This window comes from Danio rerio, chromosome 20, assembly GCF_049306965.1.
Source record: "Danio rerio strain Tuebingen ecotype United States chromosome 20, GRCz12tu, whole genome shotgun sequence".
NCBI classification, from domain to species: domain Eukaryota; kingdom Metazoa; phylum Chordata; class Actinopteri; order Cypriniformes; family Danionidae; genus Danio; species Danio rerio.
Genome location: NC_133195.1, coordinates 40,928,008 through 40,954,380, shown reverse-complemented (window position 1 = coordinate 40,954,380; position 26,373 = coordinate 40,928,008). Strand labels below are relative to the sequence as shown.

The window sequence follows — 26,373 nt, the reverse complement described above, 5'->3', positions numbered from 1 at the left end:
ACCACACATCACACACTATTTAAAACAGGCATGTTGGTGTGGCGCACACAGGCCTTATGAAGGAGCGTTTGAAGTGTTTGGCTCTCCGAGGAGGAATTCACTTCCTCTGCTGTAATCCTGAACTGCTCCAACGTATTTGCATTAATGGGCCTCATTTATGGGTGTGACAGATTTCTGTTTGGCTTGGGTGTCTCCGATTATTTTGCAGGACTCTTGTTTCCAGTAAGGGCCTGGATGATGGTTGTCGTACCCAAATAAATGAGAGGCACTCTGAGAACTGGCCTTGTGAAAGCAACATGCTGAAGTCTATTTGAAGTATATGTTGGGTTTCGTATTGAAAGCTCATGTTAAATAATTTTACTGCTGGACAGGTGGTTTATTTGGCCGTTCCACTGCATATCATTGGATAACCCATATAATACACTGCAAACCTTCTTTATTGTTCAGTCAGACTAGCTGGACACTTTATTTCTGTGGACTGATTTGCTGTATACTAGGAGTGTGTCAAGAGTCCACACTTAGCTGATGATTGATAATAAAGCGTCTTTGGCATGCTGTCCTGGGAGAGAGCTCAGAGCTCAGAATATCCTTGAGCCCGGGGCTCCCTCCAGTTTGAAGGGTGAGTGGAGAGTTTGAGCTCAGGTAGGTCTCGAGAACTCCCCTGCTTGTGAACTGCTGAGATAAATTTGACTAAGAGTTGCTTTAGGATGCTATTTTAAAGTAGTCATTTTACTTATAGTGTATGTCTTGGGACGGTGGGAGGAAACCAAAAAACCAGAGAAAAACCCACATGAACACGGGGAGAACATGCAAACTCTGCATAGAAACACCAACCGGCTCGAAGGCAGAACCAGCGCCGTTTTTGCTGTGAGGCAACAGTGCTAACCACTAGGCCGCCGTGCCGCCCTATTAGTAAAGCGGAGGAGCAGGGGTTGAAGGAGGAATTCTTCAAGACAAAGATGAGTGGAGTAGGAAACTCTGGTAATTGGGTCAGTATTCGTCTGATTTGTGCAACATATGGAGCTGATGCGGTATCAGCTATGTTCATAAGCACGTGATCCTCTGGAAATTAGTTTATAAATAAACCACACAAGATATATGAACAACTGACATTGCGATATTTTGTTTTTCTGAAATGTTGCAAATACAAAAGCAAAAAATAAGGAACTTTCAATTAATGACTATAAGCCACAGCATCGCTGTTTTGACTAATTCTATATAACTATCTATTATGGATGTCCTGATCATGTTTTTTATGGTCTCGAGTCCGAGTCACTTGATTTTGAGTATCTACCGATACTAAAACCCGATTTGATACCTCTATAACACATACAAAAAGAAAAAAGAAGAGCGAAGAAACAGATCCAAGATGTTCCTTATTTTTTATTTAATTCACCTTATTTTAATATTCAACAACTCAAAATTAGTTGGTGTAACTTCCATAAACCAATATTGTCTCTGCAACAAAGTGATGTCATGCCACACACGTTGCTGTTTCTGTGTGAAGTGTTAAATTGTGTTTAAAAATAATGAGGATATATATACACATTCGAGTCCTAATCGGGAGGTAACATGCGAATCTCGATCGAGTCTGAAACCGCATGATCTGGCCTGATTTCCGATCACGTGATCAGATCTGGAAAAGCTGTAATAAAACTTGTAATGACATTTCTTTTTAAGTGAAAAATTTTACAAAAGCTGAAAATATATTTCCTTCGATCCACACATGTAGACATAAAATTGTAATCTGTCTATTAAATCCTTTTTTAGTGAGACATGTAATACTCTTTTTGTTTTATAATGTGTGTTTAGATAACCAAGTAAAATAAAAACTAATTCATACATTTAATTCAGAGTTTTCTTTTAAAAACGTCCCGCCAATATCAGTTTGCAATGAATTTTGGGATGTTTAAAGCTGCAAAGGATCCACCAGTAGTATCCTTCATTACCTGGGAAGTGAAGGGCGCATTTTGAGGCTGCATTTGAAAAAGCCTTCAAATCTTTTTGAAATGATACAACCTTCGTCGGACCCCGATAACGCAGCGCCCTTTAAATGCATCCTTCAGAGGATGCAGCCTCTGAAATGAGACACAGCTAGTGGGTACCATCAACCAGCATTTTTTTAAATAATTTTTTCTGTTCAACGACATGAGGAAAAGTAAATAGTGAGGTAATTGTTATCTCAAATCAAATCAATTTCGGCTTTTAAATAATTAACTTCTCATTTAATGATGCTGCTTTGTTATTACTGATAAACAATTTAGTAGCATTTAAAGTTTCAAAATAGTTTTAAAGTTAATCCTAGCATTTCCCCACCCCAGTGTAGAATAAGAGCTTTAAGCAGACAGTGCAAATTTTTGTCCCATAGTGTTTCAGAAATTGGGTACCAGTAGGAAATGACCTGGCTAAAGTTAACAAAGTATGCATATCACTCAACCAGTGTTTCCCAACATTACCGTCAGCATTAATGATGCTCATTGTGACGGCTGTAAGCTGAGCCTCATACCCAGCTCTTAGACCGAGGCCCAGGGCCAAGTCAAGCATCTATTTTGTGTTTTGTATATCATGGCTGTCTGGCTGATAAGTTTTTTACAAGCTAACAAGGAAGCCTCACTGTCTGCCATCTCATTAAATCCAGCTGAGAATCTGCGAACATAAAATCTGCACATACACATGAAATGATGCAATGGTCAAGTGTATCACTATGTATATTATATTTAAAACAAGTGATTACTTATATATTATTTTTATTTTTGATCAGATCAATAAAGGCTTGCATTAGTTAAAAACATTTTTAAAAACAAATTCTTACCAACTACAAACTAGATTTTTTAAATGTAGATAACAGGTACAAAAACTTGCATAAAATAATTATGTTTTTTAAATAAAATAAAATAAAATAAAATAAAATAAAATAAAATAAAATAAAATAAAATTAAATTAATAAAACCTTTTACCAGAAGTGTTTTTTCACAGTTCAGAACTGGTTTTACATTTTTTCACTTTTATTTATTTACAGTTTTTTTCAATTGTTTTGCCACAAATTTCAGAACCATGATGTCAGTTTTCTTCAGCTCTAGACACAAAACTGAAGTCATTACTTTTAACGCAGGCTCTCCGGTGCTCAAAACACTGCATGTTGCGTTCATTTGTTTCGTGAAGTCTTGCATTAGCAGAATCATTGGTTCACATAATCCTTTTATCATACAAATACTACAGGAACACAACTTTAGATCACCCACAAACAAGATCACACATTATTTCAATAAGCAATCATTAACAATCATCAAATATTGCCGTTTAAAACATATGATACAGGTTTCTTTATGCAATTTAAGGATAAGACAGTGGAATCACTGAACTACAGTTTTATTCATTTAATCATAACGTTGATTTATGTAAAAAAAAAAAAAATATATATATATATATATATATATATATATTTATATATATAAAGTACAGTTAAGTCTTTCTCAATGTACGCCTCCATATTGAAAGGTTGACCTATGGCATGATATATGACGACATATAAAACTTTATATTTGTCTATACGACTATATTTGTCGAAGTATTGCAAAAATCACTGTTTACATTTTTTTCAAATGTATATATATATATATATATATATATATATATATATATATATATATATATATATATATATATACCTGTGTATGTATGTGTGTGTGTGTGTGTGTGTGTGTGTGTGTGTGTGTGTGTGTGTGTGTTTATAAACAGCCATATATGGACACCTAAATAAATTGTAGGTAATATAATTCAGTAACATATGTACATAGTTGTAATTCTAATTGTTGAAAAAATTGCATTTTTTTTCAATTATTTTGACATGTATGATACTGTATATATTTTACTTGTGTGAAATAACATTTCTATTTGGGATCTGAGTTTCTGGCCCTGTGGATTTGGGCACAGGAACAGTTATTTATTGCAGCAGTTTTTTATTATTTTGAGTGCTTGTATCAGTTGATAGTTGCATTTTGTTAATCAAATAAATGCTTAATTATTTCAAATATAATGTTTGAGTTGCAATTTGAAATGAGATCAATCTGATGTTAAATTTTGTTATATTGAAAAGATGATCTTAATTCAGTGAACAAAGCATCTTTGACTTTTGTGTTTATCCAAGCATTTGAGTTAAGAGTTTTATAAAAATGTGTCATTTTGGCAATGGTTGTGAGTTTTGTGTTTGAAAATTGACAGTTATGAAATTTGTGGCAAAACGGTTGTAAAAAACTTAAAGTAATGTTGTTCTTGAGAAAAAGCTTTTAATTAGTGCAATGTTAAAGAGATAGTTCACCCAAAAATGAAAAATGACTCACCCTCAAGCAATTCTAAATCTTTATGAGCTTCTCTTTTCTGATAAACACAAAAGCAGATATTTTGAAAAATGTTCAAAACCTGTAACCATTGACTTCCACAGTGGAAAAAAATACTATTGAAGTCAATGGTTAAAGGTTTCCAACATTTTTCAAAATAACTTCTTTTGTCTTCAACAGAAAAAAAAACTAACTCAAACAGCTTTGTGACAAGTAAAGGATGAGTAAACGATGACAGCATTTTCAGTTTTGGGTGAACTATCCCTTTAAGTGTATTGCCTGTGTCTCTTTTCATTAAAGTAAAATGAGCAGAGTCAGTTTTCTTTCCACTTAAAGTTTAAATCACTTTGACATTGTCATTTGACATCTAATACTGCCAACTAACATTGTGCAACATTAAAAGATCTTTAGCCGGCCAGGACAAAACAAGACATTGGTGAGTGCAATTTAAATATTTTCCATCCAATTATCTGATGATCATCATGAACACCCAAAACAGAAACAACGCAGCGTTTCCTTCTCAACTTTACGGGATGGGGTTATATTGCCCAGCTGGTTTTGCGACTGTGACAGATAGACGACTGGACATTTGCAAAACAAATAGGCTGTAAATTTAAAACAATGCATATTGGTGTCTGTAGTCCCCCTATGTAAAGTAGCATGTGTGGATGTGGCTTGATATAGCGGTATGAAAGAATACAGATGCTGTCGGACTTGACCTGCAGGTTCATGCTTTTCCATCAGTTTTTCTGTTGTACCTTTTAAGGAATCAGAAGATTTAGTGCTTTGATGCTCTATTTAAAGATCTGAAGGCATCGAGTGTTTACTTTGCCCTACAAAGACAACATAGTAAACTTTAGAATGTTATGTAATGTGTGCCTTGTGTTTCTTGTTGCATAGTTCAGTTTGCTTGCTTTATTTAGAGACTTTTACAGGTGATTTAGAAGCCAGAAACTCTTGATATTAGTGATAATAATGATCATTAAATCAACTGCAACCAACTTGTTTGTGTTTGCACACATAATGTACATTTGCTCTGCTTTTATTATTAAATCAGAAGCAAAGGTCTTGTTTTGTTTTTTCATCACAAGCTGTTTAAACATAGGCTAAAAAGAATGATAATCAATAGAAGAAGAAGAAAAAAAAAAAATTACTCTTAAGTATAGTTCCTTTCATTTTACAAGGGACAAACGTAGTTATTTTTGAGCCAATTATGGAATTTAAGATTACTTTTAAATTTTAGATGGTACATGACTTTTAAGGTAACATGGTGGTGCAGTGGGTAGCACAATCGCCTCACAGCAAGAAGGTCGCTGGTTCGAGCCCCGGCTGGGTCAGTTGGCATTTCTTTGTATTCCTCTGCTCCAGTTTCCCCCACAGTGCAAAGACTTGTGGTATAGGGAAATTGATTAAGCTAAATTGTCCATAGTGTATGAGTGGGAATGAGATGGATGTACTTATGGATGTTTCCCAGTGATGGGTGGCAGCTGGAAGGGCATCCGCTGCGTAAAACATGTGCTGGATAAGTTGGCGGTTCATTTATTGGCGGTTCAAAATGTGTAAATGAATGAACATTAGTGTTATTTAACAGCACAGTAAAAAAACATGCTGGATTCCACACAATCGATTTGAAGGAATTAAGTTACCTTATTTAATTAATTAATTAATCGATAAAGGAATTAAGTTAGCTTATAAGTTTTTAATTAATTATTTGATGAAGGAATTAAGTTAGCTTTCATTCATTCATTCATTCATTCATTCATTTTCTTGTCGGCTAAGTCCCTTTATTAATCCGGGGTTGCCACAGCGGAATGAACCGCCAACTTATCCAGCACGTTTTTATGAAGTGGATGCCCTTCCAGCCACAACCCATCCCTGGGAAACAAAATGTACCACTCTGCCCCGTGTGAGGCTCAAACTCACAACCTTCAGATTATGAGACTGACGCGCTGCCAACTGTGCCAACAAGGTAGACATTAAGTTAGCTTATTAGTTTTATTTATTAGTTAATTTAAGTGGATTGAACATTAAACAATAACCCCCCCCCCAAAAAAATTTCTAAATAATAATAATAAAAAAAACTCAAGAATTGTGTTGTTTTAGCTAATTTTAAATAAGTATCTTGAACAAACAACAAACATCATTTTTTGAGTGAAGAACATTAAATTGATTAAATGTGACAGTAAATATATTTGTTACAAAAAAATCTATTTTAAATTATCCAAATTACTATTTAAAATTACTATTATTTAAATAACTATTATTAAATTAAATTAAATCTATTTTTTTAAAAATGCATATTAGAATTACGTAACACCAAAGACTAAAGTAATTATGCGGAAACTTCAACATTGCCATCATAATATATAAATGACATTTTTAAATATATTCAACTTTTTTTAATGACTGTTTTACTACAGACAGTTCATTCAATTGTGGCAACCCCTGATAAAGAATAAGCTGAAAGAAAATGAGTGAGTTTCTTCACTAATGGGTTGTGGCGGAAAGTGCATTCGCTGTGTAAAACCAGCGTAATAATAACTTTTTGACTTAGTGAATAATTCATATGCAATTGTAGGATTTCATTAGTACAATTTAGTATGATTTGCTCATCCCCCAATGACAGTTGTGCCCAGACATGCCTTCTTTTTAAAATTGTACATTTTCATACAACTGAACTCGAATTTGTGCAAAGTAGCCACTAAATTGACAAAACGTCAAACAGTAACATTTCCTCATTAGATCAGGCTGGTAAAACAAAACCGTAGAGTTGGTGGGTCATTCCGCTGTGGCAACCCCTGTATAATTAGGAACTAAAGGCTGCTTTAAACTTCTGCTTTAAGTGTATGCATATTCTTATAAGCCTGCACGTGGTCGCATAGCCATCGCAATGACGTGTAGCGCAAGCTCTGTGATTAGTCAGCTTGGTAGCTGTGACCAATGTGGACGGGACCGAAAGCCGTGCAAACCTGTTGGAGCGAGCGTTTACAAGGGTCTTGTAACTTGTTTTGTGTTTACTTTATGATTAAAGTTGTTGCACATCTGCCAGTTCCCTCCTCTGCTACTAGCTACTTGTACATTAATGTAGCGTTCAGAAAAACAAAACACCAACAAAGAAACACGACACAGAGGAACATTAAAACCTACTGCCAACTAGCATTTCGGAAGTGTTATTGCAGACAACACAAACAGCACGCAGAAGTATAAATGCACAACTATGCACAAGGATTCATGCCGATCACTCAACACAGAAGTATAAATCATACTTAAGCTGAAGGAAAATGAATGAATGAATTATGAATGAATGAAATTGAGTAAGTACTTTACTATATTTGTAATCAAATCAGCACAGCCTTAATGATTATATAAGAGACTTCTTTCAACAACCTCACCGACTCCAAACTTTTGAACAGTTGTGCATGAAATAAGATGTCATTGAAAACGGTTTAGTTGCAAAAGAATCAAACCATCGGACATGCGTTAGCAAGCATTATTTTACCTTCGGCACCCTCTACAAATGTGCTCAACACACAACCCTCCTCTTTCTTAGATCCCCTGAATGATTGCTCGAAACAAGTTTTGAATAGTTGCCTCTGTTTTTTTCTGTGGTTTCAGACATCGTAATGCCAATGACATCTGTGGGAAGGGAAGGGCAGCTTCAGACAAAGTATTGCATTCATGTAGCGTTGCAGTACAGTTTTTTTTCTTTCCCACAGATTAACAATGGAAATTGATGGCTCATGGAGTTTACAGTAGGTTCACACACTTTAAACTAACCGCACAATAACTCACTGCCAGCCTTATGCTTTTGTAGGGTTTCTGTGCACAAAAAATGGCCTATGTTTGCATACAACGCTCATGTAAAGTAAAAGAACTTCTCAAATCTTTAGTTTTTGCATGGTTTCACTTTGCCTTATTGGCATTTATATTCAATTTTGATCCAATTTCCAGTGTTGATTCTAAGCATTGATGTTATCTGAACATCAACATACCGTCATTAAGCCGACAGGCCTGCTCGCAATCACTGTATGTGAGTCCAAGTAACACAAATAAAGTGTATTTTGACTGATCTCGCTCAATTAGTTTATGTACGCAAAATGACAAATCTGATTTATACATACCACCCCAACGGGAAAGGCCAGAACAGCCATCATCCAATCACGTAAGCCAATCAGCTTCCTCAGCTGTCTCTCTTGCTCCATACTGGCGCTGCCTTTTGTCAAAAGGCTCGATAGGTCAGTCAGGACACACACTCCGAAAAACACCGCCTGAATAACCTGAGATAGAGAATCATAACGTACTGGTTAGAAGACAGTAAATCAAAGCACAAGGTGTTTTTTGTAGGTGTACATTTGAATTGGCATGATAAATACAGATCACTGTTAATCAGATTCATGGGTTAAATGTTCAAATTAACCACTCTCTGCAACCCAGTACTCGGAAACATTCATACACCCTCATTCACACTCATACACTACGGCCAATTTAGTTTATACAATTCACCAATACCGCATGTCTTTGGACTGTAGGGGAAACCAAAGCACACGGAGGAAATCCATGCGAACACAGGGAGAATGTGCAAACTCCACACAGAAATGCCAACTGACCCAGCCGAGACTTGAACCAGCAACCTTCTTGCTGTGAGGCGATTTTATGTTCATTCCACTTAAATATGTAAAATGATTATATTAGCTTTGATTTGTGTTGCGAAGGAACTGTGTGGAACTAAGCATGTTTACGTCTCAAGAAATGTGGGTGCTAACTTACTCTCTCAGGTCTTTAGGAGCTTTTTGGATAGACAAATACATACAAAAGGCATCAAAATGTTGGTAGGTATTCATGTAAAAGTAGTCTGTTATATCTCGAGTTAACAAACAGTTGAAAAAAACTTGCATATCAGCGTATGGACCCAAGCCTGTAATGACGCGTTTAACGGTCATCAGCATATTAAATCCTTAAAAATTTGTTATATTTAGATTTTTTTTTAAACGTATGGATATTTATATGTATATTTATGTATTGCATAATCTTTGCTTCAAGTGACAAAAAAATTAAAATAAATATTACCGCTTGAGTCAGGCATTTCTAATGCAGCTAACAGTAAACTCGAGATTTTTCTCTTTTCTGTCTACTGTTATCATTCGCACAATTTTTTTTACCTTTTTCTGAAAGTCTCAACAATACCATTGTGGAGTTTTCTTTTATTATTTGAGCAAATAAGACTTAGAATTCTCCTATTTACTGTGCTCTACGTTTTCCCATCGATGATTCCCATTGACATTTTCACCCGGAAATGTGAAATGGGTCTATTAGGTAAATGTATTAGCTGATGTGACCAACTGTTTTTCAAACTACAAACGACAGATCCACAATTTTCATATTTCAAAGAATTAAACTGTTCTTACATAGAGGTTTTGTCTTGTTTCTAGTACAAAAATCTATAAATTCTTAAATTTAGAGCATAGGTCTCAAACTTGATTCCTGGAGGGCCGCAGCTCTGCACAGTTCTGCTCCAAGCCTAATCAAACACAGCTGATCCAAATAATCTAACTAAACTAACCAAAGTGTTCAAGTCAGGTGTGAGTTGGAGGTGGTTGGACCTGAACTGTGCAGAGCTGCGGCCCTCCAGGAATTGAGTTTGAGACCATTGATCTAGCGCCATTTTATAGACAAGAAAAACGTTTTGTTTTGTTTTAAGTCAAAATGAAGTAAGTATTTTCTTAAAACAAGCAGATCAATCTGCCATGGAGTAACTATATTTTTGCATTGTACCTGCGTAAATGTAAAACATTGTTTATTTTATCTTAGTTCAATTGTCGTTGTCTTAATTTTTTCTATTATTATTATTTTACTAGTCACGGATTACTAGAGCCAGACAGAATCTGCGAAAAAAAAAAAAAAATTTCTCCGAAGAATTTTGTAAAAATTTGCGGATTTATGCTTAAGGATTTTGGGAGAATTGTAACTAAAAACTTAAAATAGGAAATAAAAAATTATACCTTTTTACTTTACAATGCTAATCCAATTAGATCCACTTATTTCGTTAACAAAGCAAGTTTATCATATAATATATTTACTAAAAGACAAAATATGACTTTTAAAACTGTATTGTAAAGATATCATAATCAAATCAAAATATAAATGTACACACATTTACACAAGTAAATAAATAGACTCAATAATGGGCTTAACATCTGCGGATTTCTGTGAACGCAGATTCCTTGTGGGCCTACTTATTAGTAATGTTTGCAACTGAGCAGTGGCAGAACAAAAATGTTACAAAACCTGGATATTTCACAGGATCCAAGAGAAACCAGACAAAAGAAAGAGAAAAGACTTGAGAAAAGGTTGAGAATGGCTGTATATGACCCTGTTAACCAATTTTAAAGTCAAGACTATGAGAGTATAATAAAATGTCTGTTGGCAACACTTAAGATTTTTTTTTATTAATCAAACCTTATATTTAAAGCCTTAAATGAAAAGAGCAGAAGCGATCTAAAATGCGGTTAGGTCCATATTGTTCAGTGAAATAACTAGAAGAAATCAAATTTTCTTTTCTTTACTTTTTTATGAAGGCCTCTCATTGACATACAAATCAAAGCTGTCTTTTAAAAGAAACACAAAGAGAAGTTGAAGGGAAACTTGATGAAAGCCATGCATTCATCTTTGGTCCTCTCAAAATAGCATACGAATATTTCTAAGTGCCATCATTTTCCAAGAGCAAACAAACTCAGATCACAGGAAACAGAACAATATGCAGATACAGTTGACAAGCTGTAAAATGTCTCTACACATGACAGGCTGCAAGAAAACCGCCACTGGAATCATTTAATATACAACCTTTCCTTTATAACCTACTTCTCGTCTTAAGCTAATATGTCTTTTTTTATACAGCCCATTTTCCATTAGTGAACATTCTTGATGAGAGCGTTAGGAGATTGCTTTGACATTAATTTAAGATGGGAAGACATTATGGAATTATGAGGGTTTCTTTATTATATCTCCTCATGCAAAAAAGTCTCCCATTAATACACTGTTTAATATTTCATTCCTCATTATCTTTCTGCTCCTAAATTTGTTTCCTGGTGTCTGAAGACAGGAGAAGCCCTACTATAAGGCTTCATATAAAATGCTAGATTGGTCCAAAACCAATCTTTTATTGGAACCGTCTTAAATCCCTATTACCAGCTGCCTAAATGATCTATTTTTCTTACTCTACCCTCACCAATGCTTTTAATCTTCAGCTAAAAATAGACATCCACCCTTTTCTCACATCATTTGAGAGTTAAAAAACAGCCATAGTGCGAGCACATGAAGCCAATAAAAGCATAAAATCATTTATAAGCTATACAAAGTCTTGTTTTGTGCTTATAAACGACCACAAGGATTTCTGGACCGAGACTTAAGTCTGCATGAAATGCAGTGTATTTGCTTGTTTGAGGCTGGGAATGATAATAATTGGCAAACAACAAACTGCTGTATAGTATAATGCAGAAACAGTGGCTTTCAAAACTACAAAATTAAGAATTAGGATTAACTTCATTCATTTTCATTTAGCTTAGTCTCTTATTTATCAAGGATCACCACAGTGGAATGAACCACCAACTATTCCGGAATACGTTTTAAACAGTGGACGCCCTTTCAGCTGCAACCTAGCACTGGGAAATACCCAGACACACTCACATACACACACACTCATACACTACAGTCAATTTAGTTCATCCAGTTGACTTATAGCGCATGTCTTTGGACTGTGGGGGAAACCGAAGCACCCAAAGGAAACCCACGCAAACATGGAGAGAACATGCAAACTCAAATGTGCAACTTTTTCTAATAAATCTTTTCCTCTGCTGTGTCTTAAAGGGACAGTTCACCCAAATAGAAAATTCTTTCATAAATTAGTCAACCTTCCCTTTTCACTGAAAAGAGTAGATGATGAATGAATGAAATGAAAAAAAAATGAATAAATGAATTAATTAATGAAGTCAATTGGTGCCATTAACCAGCATTCTTCAAAATACCTTCTTTTGTTTTCAACAGATGATACTTATAACAGTTTAAAACCATACAAGGGAGAATAAATGATGCCTTTAAAACCAACGTTCACTCAAAATGAAAACACTGCTGTTAATCGATCCTTTGCGAAAGATTGTGAAGATGCTTTCAGTGGTCATCAGCTTATTAAATCCTTGAACAGTTTACATATTTTTGATTAAAAAAAAACATATGCATTTATAAAGCTATACATCATAGTTGCAGCTTCAAGAGTTTACACTTAACTGATGATTGATTATAAAGCTTGTTTGGCATGCTGTCTCGGGAGAGAGCCCTGAGCTCAAAAGATCCTCGAGCCCGTTAGTTCTTCAAAACGAAGATGACTGTGGTATGAAACCTAAGGCCGTTATAGTGGCTTATGAGTCGTCTGATTGGCGAATGATAAATTGGATAATGCAGGGCCAGCCGCAAGCAATCATAAGCACGTGATCCTCTTGAAATTAGTTTATAAATAAACTTCACAAATTACAAAAAAAATAGTTAACACTCAATAGTTAATAATTTGCTTAATAGTTAACACATTTTTCTTTTTCTGAAAGTGGTGATAACACTATTGTGGAGATATTTGTACAATCTAAATGTATTTGTGGCACTCTCCCATTCACTGCTCTCTACATTTACCCAACTATGATGACTTCCAATGCTGAGAAACCCAGAAATGTGAATAGTCACGTCATGATTTTGCCAAGTATGATGCGATCCTGCACTCAAAAAGAAGTTTAATAATTTTACCCAACAGAATGGGTAAAAATATTGGATTGCTATATTGGGTCAATCTAAATATTTACTGAATCGCATAACAAATCACCTAGTTAGGATATAATTTCTTTTTGTTGGGTTTGCCTTAATGACCCAATGGATTAAGTTAAAATTAATCCAACAGCAGGTCGATGTTGTACCAACCCACTTTTGGGTTACCTGTTGGGTTATTATGAACCCAGCTGTTTTAAATCAGTGGATTAACATCAATGTTGATCCTGGAACATGATTTTTGTTTGGAAATGTAATCCCATTCCCTACCACTAAACCTATTCCCTACCACTAAACCCAACCATAACTCAAATTATTCCCAAAATCAGAGGAGAATAATAGTTGGATAACACTCATTTAGACGTGCATATACCCAAACCTAACATAAACGGCAAACATATCTCTTAATTCTTATTGGCATGTTGTTCCAGGATCAACATAGATGTTGATCCAGCAACATGTCCTGCTTGGTGAAATCAGTTTAAGGGTGTGAAAGGGGTCTGTTTAATTTACTTCAATTTCTTGCACATACTTCAGAAGACTTCATTGCATCATCAGAAGCCATGTGTATTAACGGTGTGTTGCCTGTGTATCTATTTCTTGACTCTCATACTGTATGTGCCAGTAGCTGTTGATTTGCCTTATACGAATCACCAAGGACTAAGATTTCTGCTAAAAATCTTCTTTAATGTTCTGCTAAAAAAAAAAAAAAAAACAGCACCTACATCTCCGACAGCCTGAGGGTGAGTAAATTAACAGCAATTCTTCATTCCGAGAGATCAAAGATTTTATAATTAAAGTTGCAAAGCATTCGCAAAAATATAGGGTGCCTTTCATCACGGTAATGATACACTCCGAAAACCTGTGCATCTGCGCTAATTAAACCCTGCTAATTAATCCATGGGTATCTCACTGTCGGATCGCTGAAAGCTTTCGGCCACACTTGACCAGGCACTTCCTGTATGACACAGAGAGCTCAGCTTTACGCCAGGCTCCTCAAGTGTCCTATTGTGGGAATGGAAATCCAAATCTGAAGCCCTACATTTAATCATTAATGAGGCCTGGTGAAAACATAAATGCCCCGAATCAAAGTGGAACAGTTAACACAATGGTATCACTATGAGTGTTAATAAATGTAGTAGCTTGTGCTATAGTGGAGTAGATCAGTTTTTTGGATATCACAGGGCAAGTATTTGATCCAGACGTACTTGCATTTCTCGCGCCAGGATGAGATAATCTGCTTCTCTGAACATGACGTGTTTATCGTCTGATCTAATATTAGTTTCAGACAGCCTCATCATCTACGTTCATTATAGCAGCGTTATGAGCGGTGTCAAGAGGTCCTTAAATGCTGTCATAATTAATCATTATACTATTACACAAAGCAGCACAACAATACATCACTTTGCTAGCTCTCTATGCTTGGGATAAAAGTAAGTCAAATTCTTCTGGGTTTATAGACTATGAAAGGCTACATTTATGTAATTGCTACATTTATATAAAGATATGTGTATTGAAGCTAAATTTATTAAAAGAGAATATATGTTACCTTACTTTTTAAATACATTAAATGTCTTCTATGTTTTATTTTGAGCAAAAAAATTATAATGTTACACATTGACTAAATTAATGTACATACTGTTTATACACTCACCGGCCACTTTATTAGGTACACCTGAATAGTAACAGATTGGATCCCCTTTTGCCTTTAGAGCTGCCTTAAGCCCTCGTGGCATAGGTTCAACAAGATACTGTAAATATTCCTCAGAGATTTTGGTCCATATTGACATGATAGCATCACATATAGCTGCGGATTTGTCAGCTGCACATCCATTATGTGAATCCCAAATGTGCTCTATTAGATTGAGTCTGGTGGCTGTGAAGGCCAGTTGAGTACAGTGAACTCATTGTCATGTTTAAGAAACCAGTCTGAGATAATTCACGCTTTATGATATGGTGCATTATCCTGCAGGAAGTAGCTATCAGACGATGGGAACTCTGTGGTCATAAAGGGATGGACATGGTCAGCAACAATACTCAGGAAGGTTTGGGCGTTGACACAGTGCTCAATTAGTACCCAATTAGGGTCAATTAGGGCCCAAAGTGTGCCAAGAAAATAACCCACACCATTACACCACCACCACCAGCCTGAGCCGTTGAAAAAAGGCAGGATGGATCCATGCTTTAATGTTTTTGACCCAAATTCTAGCCCTACCATCTGAATATCGCAGCAGAATTTGAGACATATCAGACCAGTCAACGTTTTTTCAATCTACTATTGTCCAATTTTGGTGAGCCTGTGCAAATTGTAGCCTCAGTTTCCTGTTCTTAGCCGACAGGAGTGGCACCTGGTGTGGTCTTCTGCTGGTGTAGCCCATCCGCCTCAAGGTTGGACGTGTTGTGCATTTATAAATGCTCTTCTGCATACCTCGGTAGTAACCAGTGATTATTTGAGTTACTGCTGCCTTTCTATCAGTCGAACCAATCTGGCCATTCTCCTCTGACCTCTGGCATCAACAAGGCATTTGCGCCCACAGAACTGCCACTTACTTAATATTTTCTTTTTTTCTGACCATTCTCCGTAAACCCTAGAGATGGTTGTGCAAGAAAATCCCAGTAGATCAGCAGTTTCTGCAATACTCAGACCAGCCCGTCTGGCACCAACAACCATGCCACGTTTAAAGTCATTCAAATCACCTTTCTTCACCACTCTGATGCTCGGTTTGAACCGCAGCAGATCATCTTGACCATGTACACATGCCTAAATGCATTGATTGAGATGCTCTCACGTGATTGGCTGATTAAAAATTTGCATTGACGAGCAGTTGGACAGGTTTACCTAATCACTTGGCCGGAGAGTGTACATTAACAATAACTATTATACATTTGAATTGATTTACAGACGACACACACTGATATTTCATTCAGTGTGACAATAGTTTGTATCCAAAAATGTTTATATATATAAAAATAAGTATGATAATGTCATGCATACCTAGAAAAAGGAAAGACTGGATTACATTAAAAAAAAGTGTTAATATTTGAAATAACTTGCTATTTTATTACATTTTATAATGTAAAATCTTTTTAATTATGGATATATGATCAATACATAAATAATGCATTTAAAATAACGTTCATTTATTAATTTTCTTATCGACTTAGTCCCTTTATTAATCAGGGTTTGCCACAGCGGAATAAACTGCCAACCTATCCAGCATATGTTGTACACAGCGGATGCCCTGATACCCTAAAATAATGTAAGGGTTTTAATAAGTGTCATATAGTTTGTCCATTCTGATGAATTCAGTGCATCCTTGCTCACTAATACTTTTAATTTCATAAAAAAAACATGTTTGAATAATAATGTACAATAATGTTGCTGGAGTCCTAGATTAGGGATTTAGAGAGAAAACATAATCATGAAACAAAACAGAAAGTAAGTTTAAAAAGCTTTATCCACAATAATCCTATCCGTATACACATCTGTATACAGAACATATCTGTGTGTGAGATTATTCCCAGGCATAAATGAAGAAGAAGAAGAAGAAGAAAAAAAGCAAATAGCGCACTGGAACAGATGTGGAAACGTGAAGTGTAACAAAACAACTTTTATTGCTATTTAAAAAATCACTGTTCAAAAAAAGGGGGAGAAATGGGCTGTTTATATGGAAAACATGAGTCATTGGCTCACAGACTGTCATAACAGTCGAAGCGTATGTGCGTGCGTGCGTGCGTGCGTACAGATGCTGGCGCCTAATGTGACCTGCATTCACTCTAACAGATGGAGCCAGAACAAAAGACAAGGATGCTGCCGTTTAAATCCAAAACTGCAAGTGCATCCTTCATTTATCTTCATAACTATTTAACTGATCGCAGTTCAGCGCGCAACCCTTCGAAATACCTTCATTATTCACGAGAATGCGAGATATTAAAAGCATGACGACATCATCATCACAGATTTAAAAAAGTGGTTACGTCATGCGATTAACGTTTAATGATCGGTAAACATGACGTAAGACTACTCGTGTTGGCGTTTGGACTCGTTTCGGCATAACAGGGGCCTGATAATGCATTATGGAGAGAAATATAACCAGGCACTGCATGGGAACGATGCACATGCACTTACCAAATCTATGAACGTAAGAAACTTCCAGCTACCGCCGTATGTTTGATGCGCGGGCATGTCTATGGCTTTGTAATTGCAGAGGATGGAAAAATAAGAGAGGAGGATCGCTACTCTGAGGATCTGTGATGGGATGAGCGCCATTTTCCTTCCCCCGTCGTATTTCCGTGTGAGGAAATGTCCTGTCGACGGAGGGATGCTGCTGTGCGGTGGGGAGGAGGAGGAGAGGCCGCGCGGATCCGGTAAAGACGAGGCTGGAGGCGGCGGATGTGCGCGAGAGGCTGTTGCTATAGGAACAAGCATCGCTGTCTCTGTGTGTGTGGAGCCGCTTGTCCCTGTTATTGGTACACACGCATGCTCAGTGGTTTGAGATTATTGATTTCGTTTCTTTTCGAATAAAGTTATTATATGCTTTAAAATGTAAGTTGCTAAGAAAAAAACACACAATAAAAAAACGTCAGTTCTGTTGTGTGTCAGAGATTAGTTTTTTTTATTTTAAAATGTAAACATTTGTTGGGATATAGCCTACTGATTTATTTGGCAGGCCCGTAGACAGAGATTTCAGGTGGTTCGAAAGACCCACTCTCCACTGACAAAGGTCGAGAATTTGTCCCATACGAGACCTCATTAGTCCTACTTTGACTGCTATTCCACCATAAATTCTGAAAATAACCCAACAAAGAAGGCTTTAAGACCAAAGGGAATCCTTTGTTAACTGCTGTGAATTTAGCTAATCAGCTCTGGCCAATGCAAGTCCATCATCTGACAAAAGTTCAATTATCTTTGACAACTGACTCACTGTTTTGTTTAAAGAGAAAACATTTAACTAAATCTTGGACCTTATTCTTGAAACAAACAATGAACAATAAAAAGGTGTTAAGCACCAAAGGCAGCCTATAGTAAATTTTAATAGACAGGCAGTTATCTATGAATTTTCAATTGAACTTTTTGACATGAAGAAAAATATAGAAAAATTGTGAAGCTCTTTATTATTGTTTTTTTTTTTCAAATGTCCAAACTCTAACTGAGGAAGATTATTATTTGTCAAATAAATCAGCATATTTATTTTCTTAATGGTAAATTATGTAATAAATTAGTATTTTGAGGTATGTTTTTCAAAATTTTTAAGAATATGTTTTGGTACATGAAAAAAATTTGGTTCTAATGAACATCCGACAAGCTATTTAAACAAAAAAAGTACTTAAAATGTCTTTAAAATCCAGTATTTAAACCTCATAATTAAATAGAAAATGAGGCAAACAACAAATAATTGGGTCCACTTTTTGAGAAAAAGGAACCACCTCTTTTACCAGGCTGGCTACAGGTCTGTATGGGGAGAGCAGGGACGAAAGAAACAAAAAAAAAAACAAAAAACAAAAACAAAAAAAAAGTAACACAAAAATATGTGCTAGATTTACTATTTACTCTTGTTCATTTTAAACAAATCTAACTTTGACTTTATTAATGTTCACTACAAACATAGTTTCCCCTTTATTTTTGCAAAAAAAAATAATAATAACATTAAACGGCTATTTCACTTCTATCAAATATTTCAAAAGGAATTAAACAATGCAAAATGTCAGCATTTTCTACAATTTTTGATTATTCTTTATTATAAATGTGCATTATTTTTTTAAAGCAACTAAATCCAAACATTGCAAACTCTAATATGGAAGCAAAAAATAACGTATGTCTATTAGCAGCAGGACATTAATAACAGTGTTACTTTCGTCCCCACAGAAACGTTTGCTATTTAAACCTGATTTACTTCAAACCTAAGCATGTTATAGCACTAAATAACCTGTAGATTGATCATTAGTGTGACACATGAACAGAGAAACACAACTGGCAATAAGTAAAAAAAAAAAAGAACAGCTTAAACAATTTACTTTTTGCACTTAAAAAATGTAAAATTAAATAAAAAATAAAATTTTCCAACTGCTGGGGAACAATCCAAATTTATTTGGTTAATGATATATTTCACAAAATAAATGTTTTAAAATATTTGTTAAATCTTTTCTGTGTGTAGAAAAGTGGTCAGCAAAGATAAAATGCATCTATTTGAACAAAATAAAAGTGGATTTTAAAGAAGGAATTATATGTAACAACTCGCATCTTCAATTTTATAAAATAATATAATATAATATAATATAATGAAATATAATATAATATAATAATATAATGAAATATAATATAATGAAATATAATATAATATAATATAATATAATGAAATATAATATAATGAAATATTATATAATATAATAGTGCATTGTTGTAACAATTGTTGATACTAAAAATAAAATTTTTAGTATCACAATTTGGTAAAAAAAAAAAAAGCTTTTTCTCTTCTATTCTATTTTCTTCTATTCTCTTCTGTTGTCTCTTTTCTAATATATTCTATTCTTTATTGATCATTTGACTGTCCAAATTGTTTTTCTGGAGTTTTGACACAAAACCATATTAATTACTTAAAAATGATTAAGATAATAAGATATTTGATATCAAGAATACCTTCTCTAATCTCTATAACTAATACCTATTCTATTCTATTCTATTCTATTCTATTCTATTCTATTCTATTCTATTCTATTCTATTCTATTCTATTCTATTCTATTCTATTTTATTCTATTCTATTCTATTCTATTTTATTCTATTCTATTCTATTCTATTCTATTCTATTCTATTCTATTCTAATCTGTCTGTCTATCTATCCCAATGTATCTTTTGACTCAAAGCCTGAAATGTGACATGACAACTTGCATCTCCTACAATTACTCATTTAACTGACAGTCCAAAAATAAGGCGAATAAACATTACAGTTCATTTTCAATATCAGGAATACAATATGATACAGCATAGGCTATATAAATAACCCTTCAAAAACATAAGCCTCCAAGCCCCATCGAAAGGGTTTTACTGTAACCTATAATTGGCCATTTGAGTCCATCACTGTTTGAGAGATGTCAGACAGTAGCAGACCAACAAAAAAGTTGCCCCCATAAAACCTACATTATGATACAATAAGGGGCTGCCAAAGAGGTTTACAGTGGAAAATCCCCTGCCACAGGCACACAAATGATTCCCAGAACTAGCCATTAAGAGGAAGGAGGAATGAGGATTAAACAGATATACTGACTGCACAACATTGCAGGGGCCAGCATGATTCGTGTGAACTTATATCCTTGGTTTATCCTTATATTGCCTGAGATAAGGTAATTTTTTTTAAGATCGAGGGACAATAGTTATAGCATGCAAAACTTTAGCCATAAAACTGGACAGTTATATGTTTAGTCTGTCACATACGCCATAATATCCTAGCCAGATCCACTTATTACCAGCTTGAACCAAAACAGAAATCTGAATAATGGCCAATACAGAAACTGATATGATACCAGCTCAGCTTTTTGAATAATGTAGACTTTTAGGTCAAACTTTTAATTTGTTTGTTCTCTGTTGAGTAGTCTCACATTCCACAACATTTAATCCTTTGTTCATGGCATAAGTCTTATAGTAAATAACTGAACAAGTCATCATATTTTTTCATAATGGATTTTTCTATACATGTCTGTTAGATGTTTTTTTTTTTAATCTGTCTAAAATTGGTAAATTTTCCCCTGGTGAATCTTATTTTTTTCTAATGAAGGTGCATCTCAAGATAAGTTCACATTTCTACTTTTATTTAGTTTTTTCTTTGTGGTATGCAGAGCTGTATTTTTCTTTTTCTCTATCCCAATGACATATTCTGGCAACAAATTACAGCCAAAAATTCTAACTTCACCACAGTTTACATCAGAAAACCCCTTTAGAGTATACACTGTTGTATTGAAAACTAACTAATTTGACTGTCTTATCTGTACACAATGACACAAGGACTTGTCATTCTGAAGGCACTGATATTTTCATTGACAGAAATTTAGTTTTGAGAGATGAACTAAAGGTTTTGAGCAAGAGATGGTAATCCATGCTGTTTTGCTATTTCGCGATGTTTTAACAAATGCACTACTGTTTTGCAAATTTCAGTTCTGATCTGAGTAATGTAACAAAGCAACTGAGAAAAACCATGACAAACCATAAACTAACATTATTATTAATAAACTACTTATTAACTGTTTATTAGTAGTTAGTAAAGTAGAAGTCCAGTTTAGCTTTTGGGTTTCAGGGATAAAGTTCAAGATCAGTGATTCTAGAAAACTCAATGAACTGAGTTGACCAAATCTGGTCTCTTCATTGAAATAACTTAAATGTTTAATTATAGATAACTTAAAACGGCTAATAGACTAAACTTCCAATTTTTTTTGCTTTTATTATTTACTTTACTTACTCCCCTACTCCCAGGGTCGCTTACATCGAAGTTGATATTTAGCCGTATCATGTTGGTGTTTCATAACATCTAATTTTTTTGTGGTGGGTCATTAGCTCAACCCCCAACCTGGAGGACCAGAACATAAACAAACAATTTAGCTTACCCAGTACACCTATAACATGTTTTAGCAAAATTCAGCATCACAAGCAAAATGACCACCTTGGGTCATAAAACATATATCGACCAATCAGAGCAGTTGTCAAGGCAGTATTTCAAGCGCAACCAATCATTTTAAACAGACATGGTGAATCGTTTGCAGAATATAAAATACTAAGTTCAGAGGAATTAAAATATTAGTTAAATGTTTTTTTGCAACCTAATGAGTAAGTTAAACACACTTTGATGCCAAAAATTTGTATTTTTAGTAATGTCAAGTTACAGTGTAGTTAATAGCATGAATTGTTACCTAAACTAACAAAATTACCTCAACTCATAAACTATAATGTGTATTAAGTGCAATCTAAATACAGACTGCTGCCTTCAAGTAAAAAATAATAATAATAATTGAAATATACATATTCATATTATATACATATTCATAACTTAACTTTTTTTTTTTAAACTTAAACTTTTTTTTTTTTTGAATAATGGAGAAGTTTTGGTCACAATTTAGTTTAGGTGACGATTCACAGTATAAACAAACTATTAACTTACACTACTAGATTAATAAACTACTAAATAACTGTTTATTAATAATTAGGGATGAAGAATAAGATCATACTTTATAACTACTAATGAACAGTTAATATCTTAACAATTGGCAGGTAATAATCCAATAGTTAATAGTATGAATTGTTACCTAAACTAACCAAATTACCTCTAATACCTCAAATCCATAAACTATAAAGTGTATTAAATGCAATCTACTAAATACAGACTGCTGCCTTCAACTAAAAGCATAATTAAAATATAAATATGAATAATTTATAGGTAAAAAAAAACTGGGTGTGTAAGTCGTTTTTGGACCTACTGTCACTCACCCGCCAAATCCACTTATAAGCAGCGTGTTGTTTCTTTTTTTACGGCTTAAACACATCGGGATCTTAAAGTTGATGTGTGTAAGATCCTTCTTTTTTCTCTAAAATATTCAAAGCCTCGTATTTATCTAACTTGACCTGAGCCCCAGGAGCAAAACGAGAAAATGCAAAGAAAATATAAGGGCCCGCTGACCGCTGTGCAGGCTCTTCACCTACTGTGGGGTATGCTGGGGTCTGCCAGAGTGCAGGAGTGCTCGGCAGTTTGTGGTTAGCGGTGGGGAGCGTTCAAGACTTTCCAGAGCCCATGTAGACTTGTTCACAGTATAAGTGCTCTTGAGTGAGATCCTTGTGTGTGTGGTTGTGGACGAGCGATCCCACCAGCAACCCAAAACTTCATCTCAGTCCGCTAGCCCCTAAGCTCTCTGACATGCAAAGCTCAGATTTCAGATCTAACAAATATGTGCAATAGTAGATCTCGGTGAAATGTGTTTATTAGTATGATAGAGTGCCAAAATGTCTTGAAAACACAGATTAGACACCCCATCTCACACTTGGAAAACATGTTTGCTAAGCAAATAAGGGGTAGTGTACAATTACTCATCTCAGCCAATTTAATTTGGGTTTTCTTAGGGTCTGTGATTATAATCAGCTCACTGTAAATTATTCAGTTTCACTATTATTCAATGACTACTCGAAATAGCTCATATGAATAAATGCAAACATGCAAAAAACTTTTGTTTTTTGTTAAAATTATATTGAATTTAAATATTGATCTGAGTTTAAGATGGTGCCATGTGCATCTGTATTAAAGAATAAGTTTACCCCAAAATAAAAATTCTGTTATTAATTACTTACCCTGTCATATTTTAAAAGAAATAGAACTATCTGACTGTCCATTGACAGCAAAAAAAAAAAAGTCCAGAATAGGAATGGCAATACAAATTATACATCACATAGTAAATGCTCACCCTGATCTGAGGCAGTGGAAAAGAAGACATTAGGGATTAAAGTTGCTTTTACATATACACTATTTGACAAAAGTCTTGTCGCCAATCTTGTGAGGATGTAGAGCAACTATAATAATTACTTGATTCTACTGTAGTTGATCAATTAGAAAAGTGGCAGAAGGTAGATTTGTTTGATGAATCATCTATTAAACTGCATCTCAATCATCACAAATACTGCAGAAGACCAGTTGGAACCCACATGGACTCAAGATTCTCACAGAAATCAGTCAAGTTTGGTGAAGGAAAAATCATGGTTTGGGCTTACATTAAGAATGGAGGCGTGCGAGAGATTTGCAGACTGGATGGCAGCATTAAAAGCCTGAGGTATCAAGACATTTGTGCTGCCCATTACATTACAAATTTTTTTTAAAAATTAAAAACTGGCAGCCAATATATATATATATATTATAGGAAATACTGCGATAATACTGTGAAATACTTTTAAACATAATAATTCAAAAGGACGGCTAATAATTTTGACTTCAACAGTATATATTACCTAAAGACATATATTTTAATTCTCAAATTAAAATTTTGACAAAAAAATGAACGCAGAAGGAAAATTACCGGAAAGACGTGAGACATCTATTACAGCCAATCAGATCATTTAGATGCATTCACATCTGCAAATTACTGATAAAATGCTTATCATAAACCGTTGTTTGTTTACTTTCAAGCTCTGCTTCAGTTGCTTGAGCCCTGGGCACGTGAAGAAGTGCTCTGGTGAGCGCCGGTACACACATTTTATATACATGTTGACATGCAAAGTGTTCCTCCATATGTTTTTATCGAAGTTGTTAATACTTATCCATCCCCAAAATTTGTAAAGTAGTCAAATGTGTAAACATTTAGCTGCAGTCCGTGCTTCTGCCTTTGGATGTCTCTGTGACAAAGCAGCTGCATGAATGCTAAAGCTTTCAATAAAAGTGAAACCATCTCTGTCTGACCTTTATAGGTTTATGAATACCAGCGCAGCCGTTTAGAGGTCATTTCTGGTTAATGTTGTCAGATTTGCCTGTATTTTGGAATTGATATGTAAATGGTCTTTTCCGGAAAAATTTGCAACGTCTTTGCCTGTGTGAACAGCGCTTTTTTTACATTTACGGCTAAAGTATTTACCGGTATCACTGTGTAAAAGGGTCTTTTGGCTTTTTGATAAATCTAGATTTCTGAGTGTTGTGATCGACCAATCAGAAATATGCATATTAGAAAGCCTAAAACATAAGCAGTTTTAAGCACGTTCATAAAGTAACCCAAGACCAAACATGTGTAAAATGAATTAACAAAGAAATACTGCCTTTCACAAACGCAGTAGGAAAAAAAACAAGCGGTGACTGTGGAGAGGCCTGCTGAGGTGATGGACTTGTGGCTCCTGTGGCTGCTTTCTATATGCCTCTTTCGATTTTCTGTTAACTTAAGAAAGTTCATGGCGTAGCTTATAGCCAATAAATGTGCAATGACAACCGTAATTCAACCACATTTGAAAAGAAAGCTTAAGGCACTCAACCACAAGTCTTAATGCAGTTCACAGACTGCGCAAAAAAGCAATATATCTGTCATTTGGATACATTTATTGTCATGATTGGGGTTTTGTGGGGAAAGTCACGCTAATCCCTTTTCCCTTATCAATCTCTTGTCCGATCTGCAACAAGATCCTTTGTAATTAGGGCGAGTTGGCTTTGTGTACGTACACCAGCATGACATTGTAGCAAAGTGCACTGTAGAAACCTATAAATAGACTATCAGCGCCTCATTAAAATGCTGTTTTGTTTACAATGCAATGGACCAAACACTGGTGCAGGCACTGATGTTTGGACTTGTTTGCAGACATCAAAGTCTCCCCAATCAATGTAATGAAGAGAGCGGACGCACACATCTGTCTGCCTCCTGCTTACCTTTGTCCTGCTTCTGCCAATTAGACGTCCCTTCTCAGAAACCTCCCACTCTTATCCCACAGATAATGAGGAAATATTATTCATTCATTACAATTGCCCCCAGATTCAAATATGGTTTCATAACTGTCCTATTGTTAATCAAAAAATGTCAACACAGATTATGAGATCTTTGGACGGAGGTTGGCAGGTCACGCTGTGCACAGTGACGTCAAGTCTTCACTGTTGTGCAGTAGCCTATTCAGAACTAAACTGAGAATTCTTTCAAATTATACTTTAGTTCAATGGGATGCAGTATTAGTTTTAGTTGAGTTTACTTAATGTCTGATAATGTTTGTCAAAATAGGCACAATCTCAATTCTATTTTTGTACCCCTACCCCTTTCCTCTTGGCCCTTGAAACAGAGTGTGAAGGGGAAGGGTTTCAAATTTTACCTCTAAGAAATGGAACAGCACTACAGCACCTACACACGTCATCATTTGTCATCACTATCTCTTGCTTCATACGAGACTGATATTTTGGTATTTACTGTATCTTCAGCAAATCACTGAAGGCAACAATATCATGTTATCATGATGATATAATGTGGCAATAAGATCATAATTGTACGGTGTATTTACACCGTGGCCATATTCATCTATGTATTGTAAACACACCACCACAACAACATTAACATTATAAAATACAATGTAAAAAGGTAATTACCAGCCACTAGACTTTTCTGATCGTGTGTTAGATGTGAAAGTAAGTTTTGATAGCTTTACAGAAATAAAATTATAAAATAGCTTTGTGGAACATGATCTATACTTAATATTTAAATATTTTTTGGCATAAAATAAAATCAGATATTTTTGACTCAATACAA

The 26,373-nt window shown here is 34.9% G+C and overlaps 1 protein-coding gene across 8 annotated transcripts in view; it reads right to left on the bottom strand.

Annotated features, from left to right (window-relative positions):
* aig1 (androgen-induced 1 (H. sapiens)) overlaps positions 1-26,373 on the bottom strand; it is a 252,745-nt gene that overhangs the window by 68,554 nt on the left and 157,818 nt on the right. For 5 of the 8 annotated variants that reach the window (XM_073933551.1, XM_068215678.2, XM_068215680.2 and 2 more), the window contains one exon: positions 8,459-8,614. In XM_073933551.1, coding sequence (XP_073789652.1) covers positions 8,459-8,614 — 156 coding nt within the window. Of the gene's footprint in view, positions 1-8,458; positions 8,615-17,271; positions 17,440-26,373 lie in introns of those variants that run through there. The other 3 variants (XR_012395980.1, XM_009294877.5, XM_073933552.1) reach the window with 1 other exon arrangement.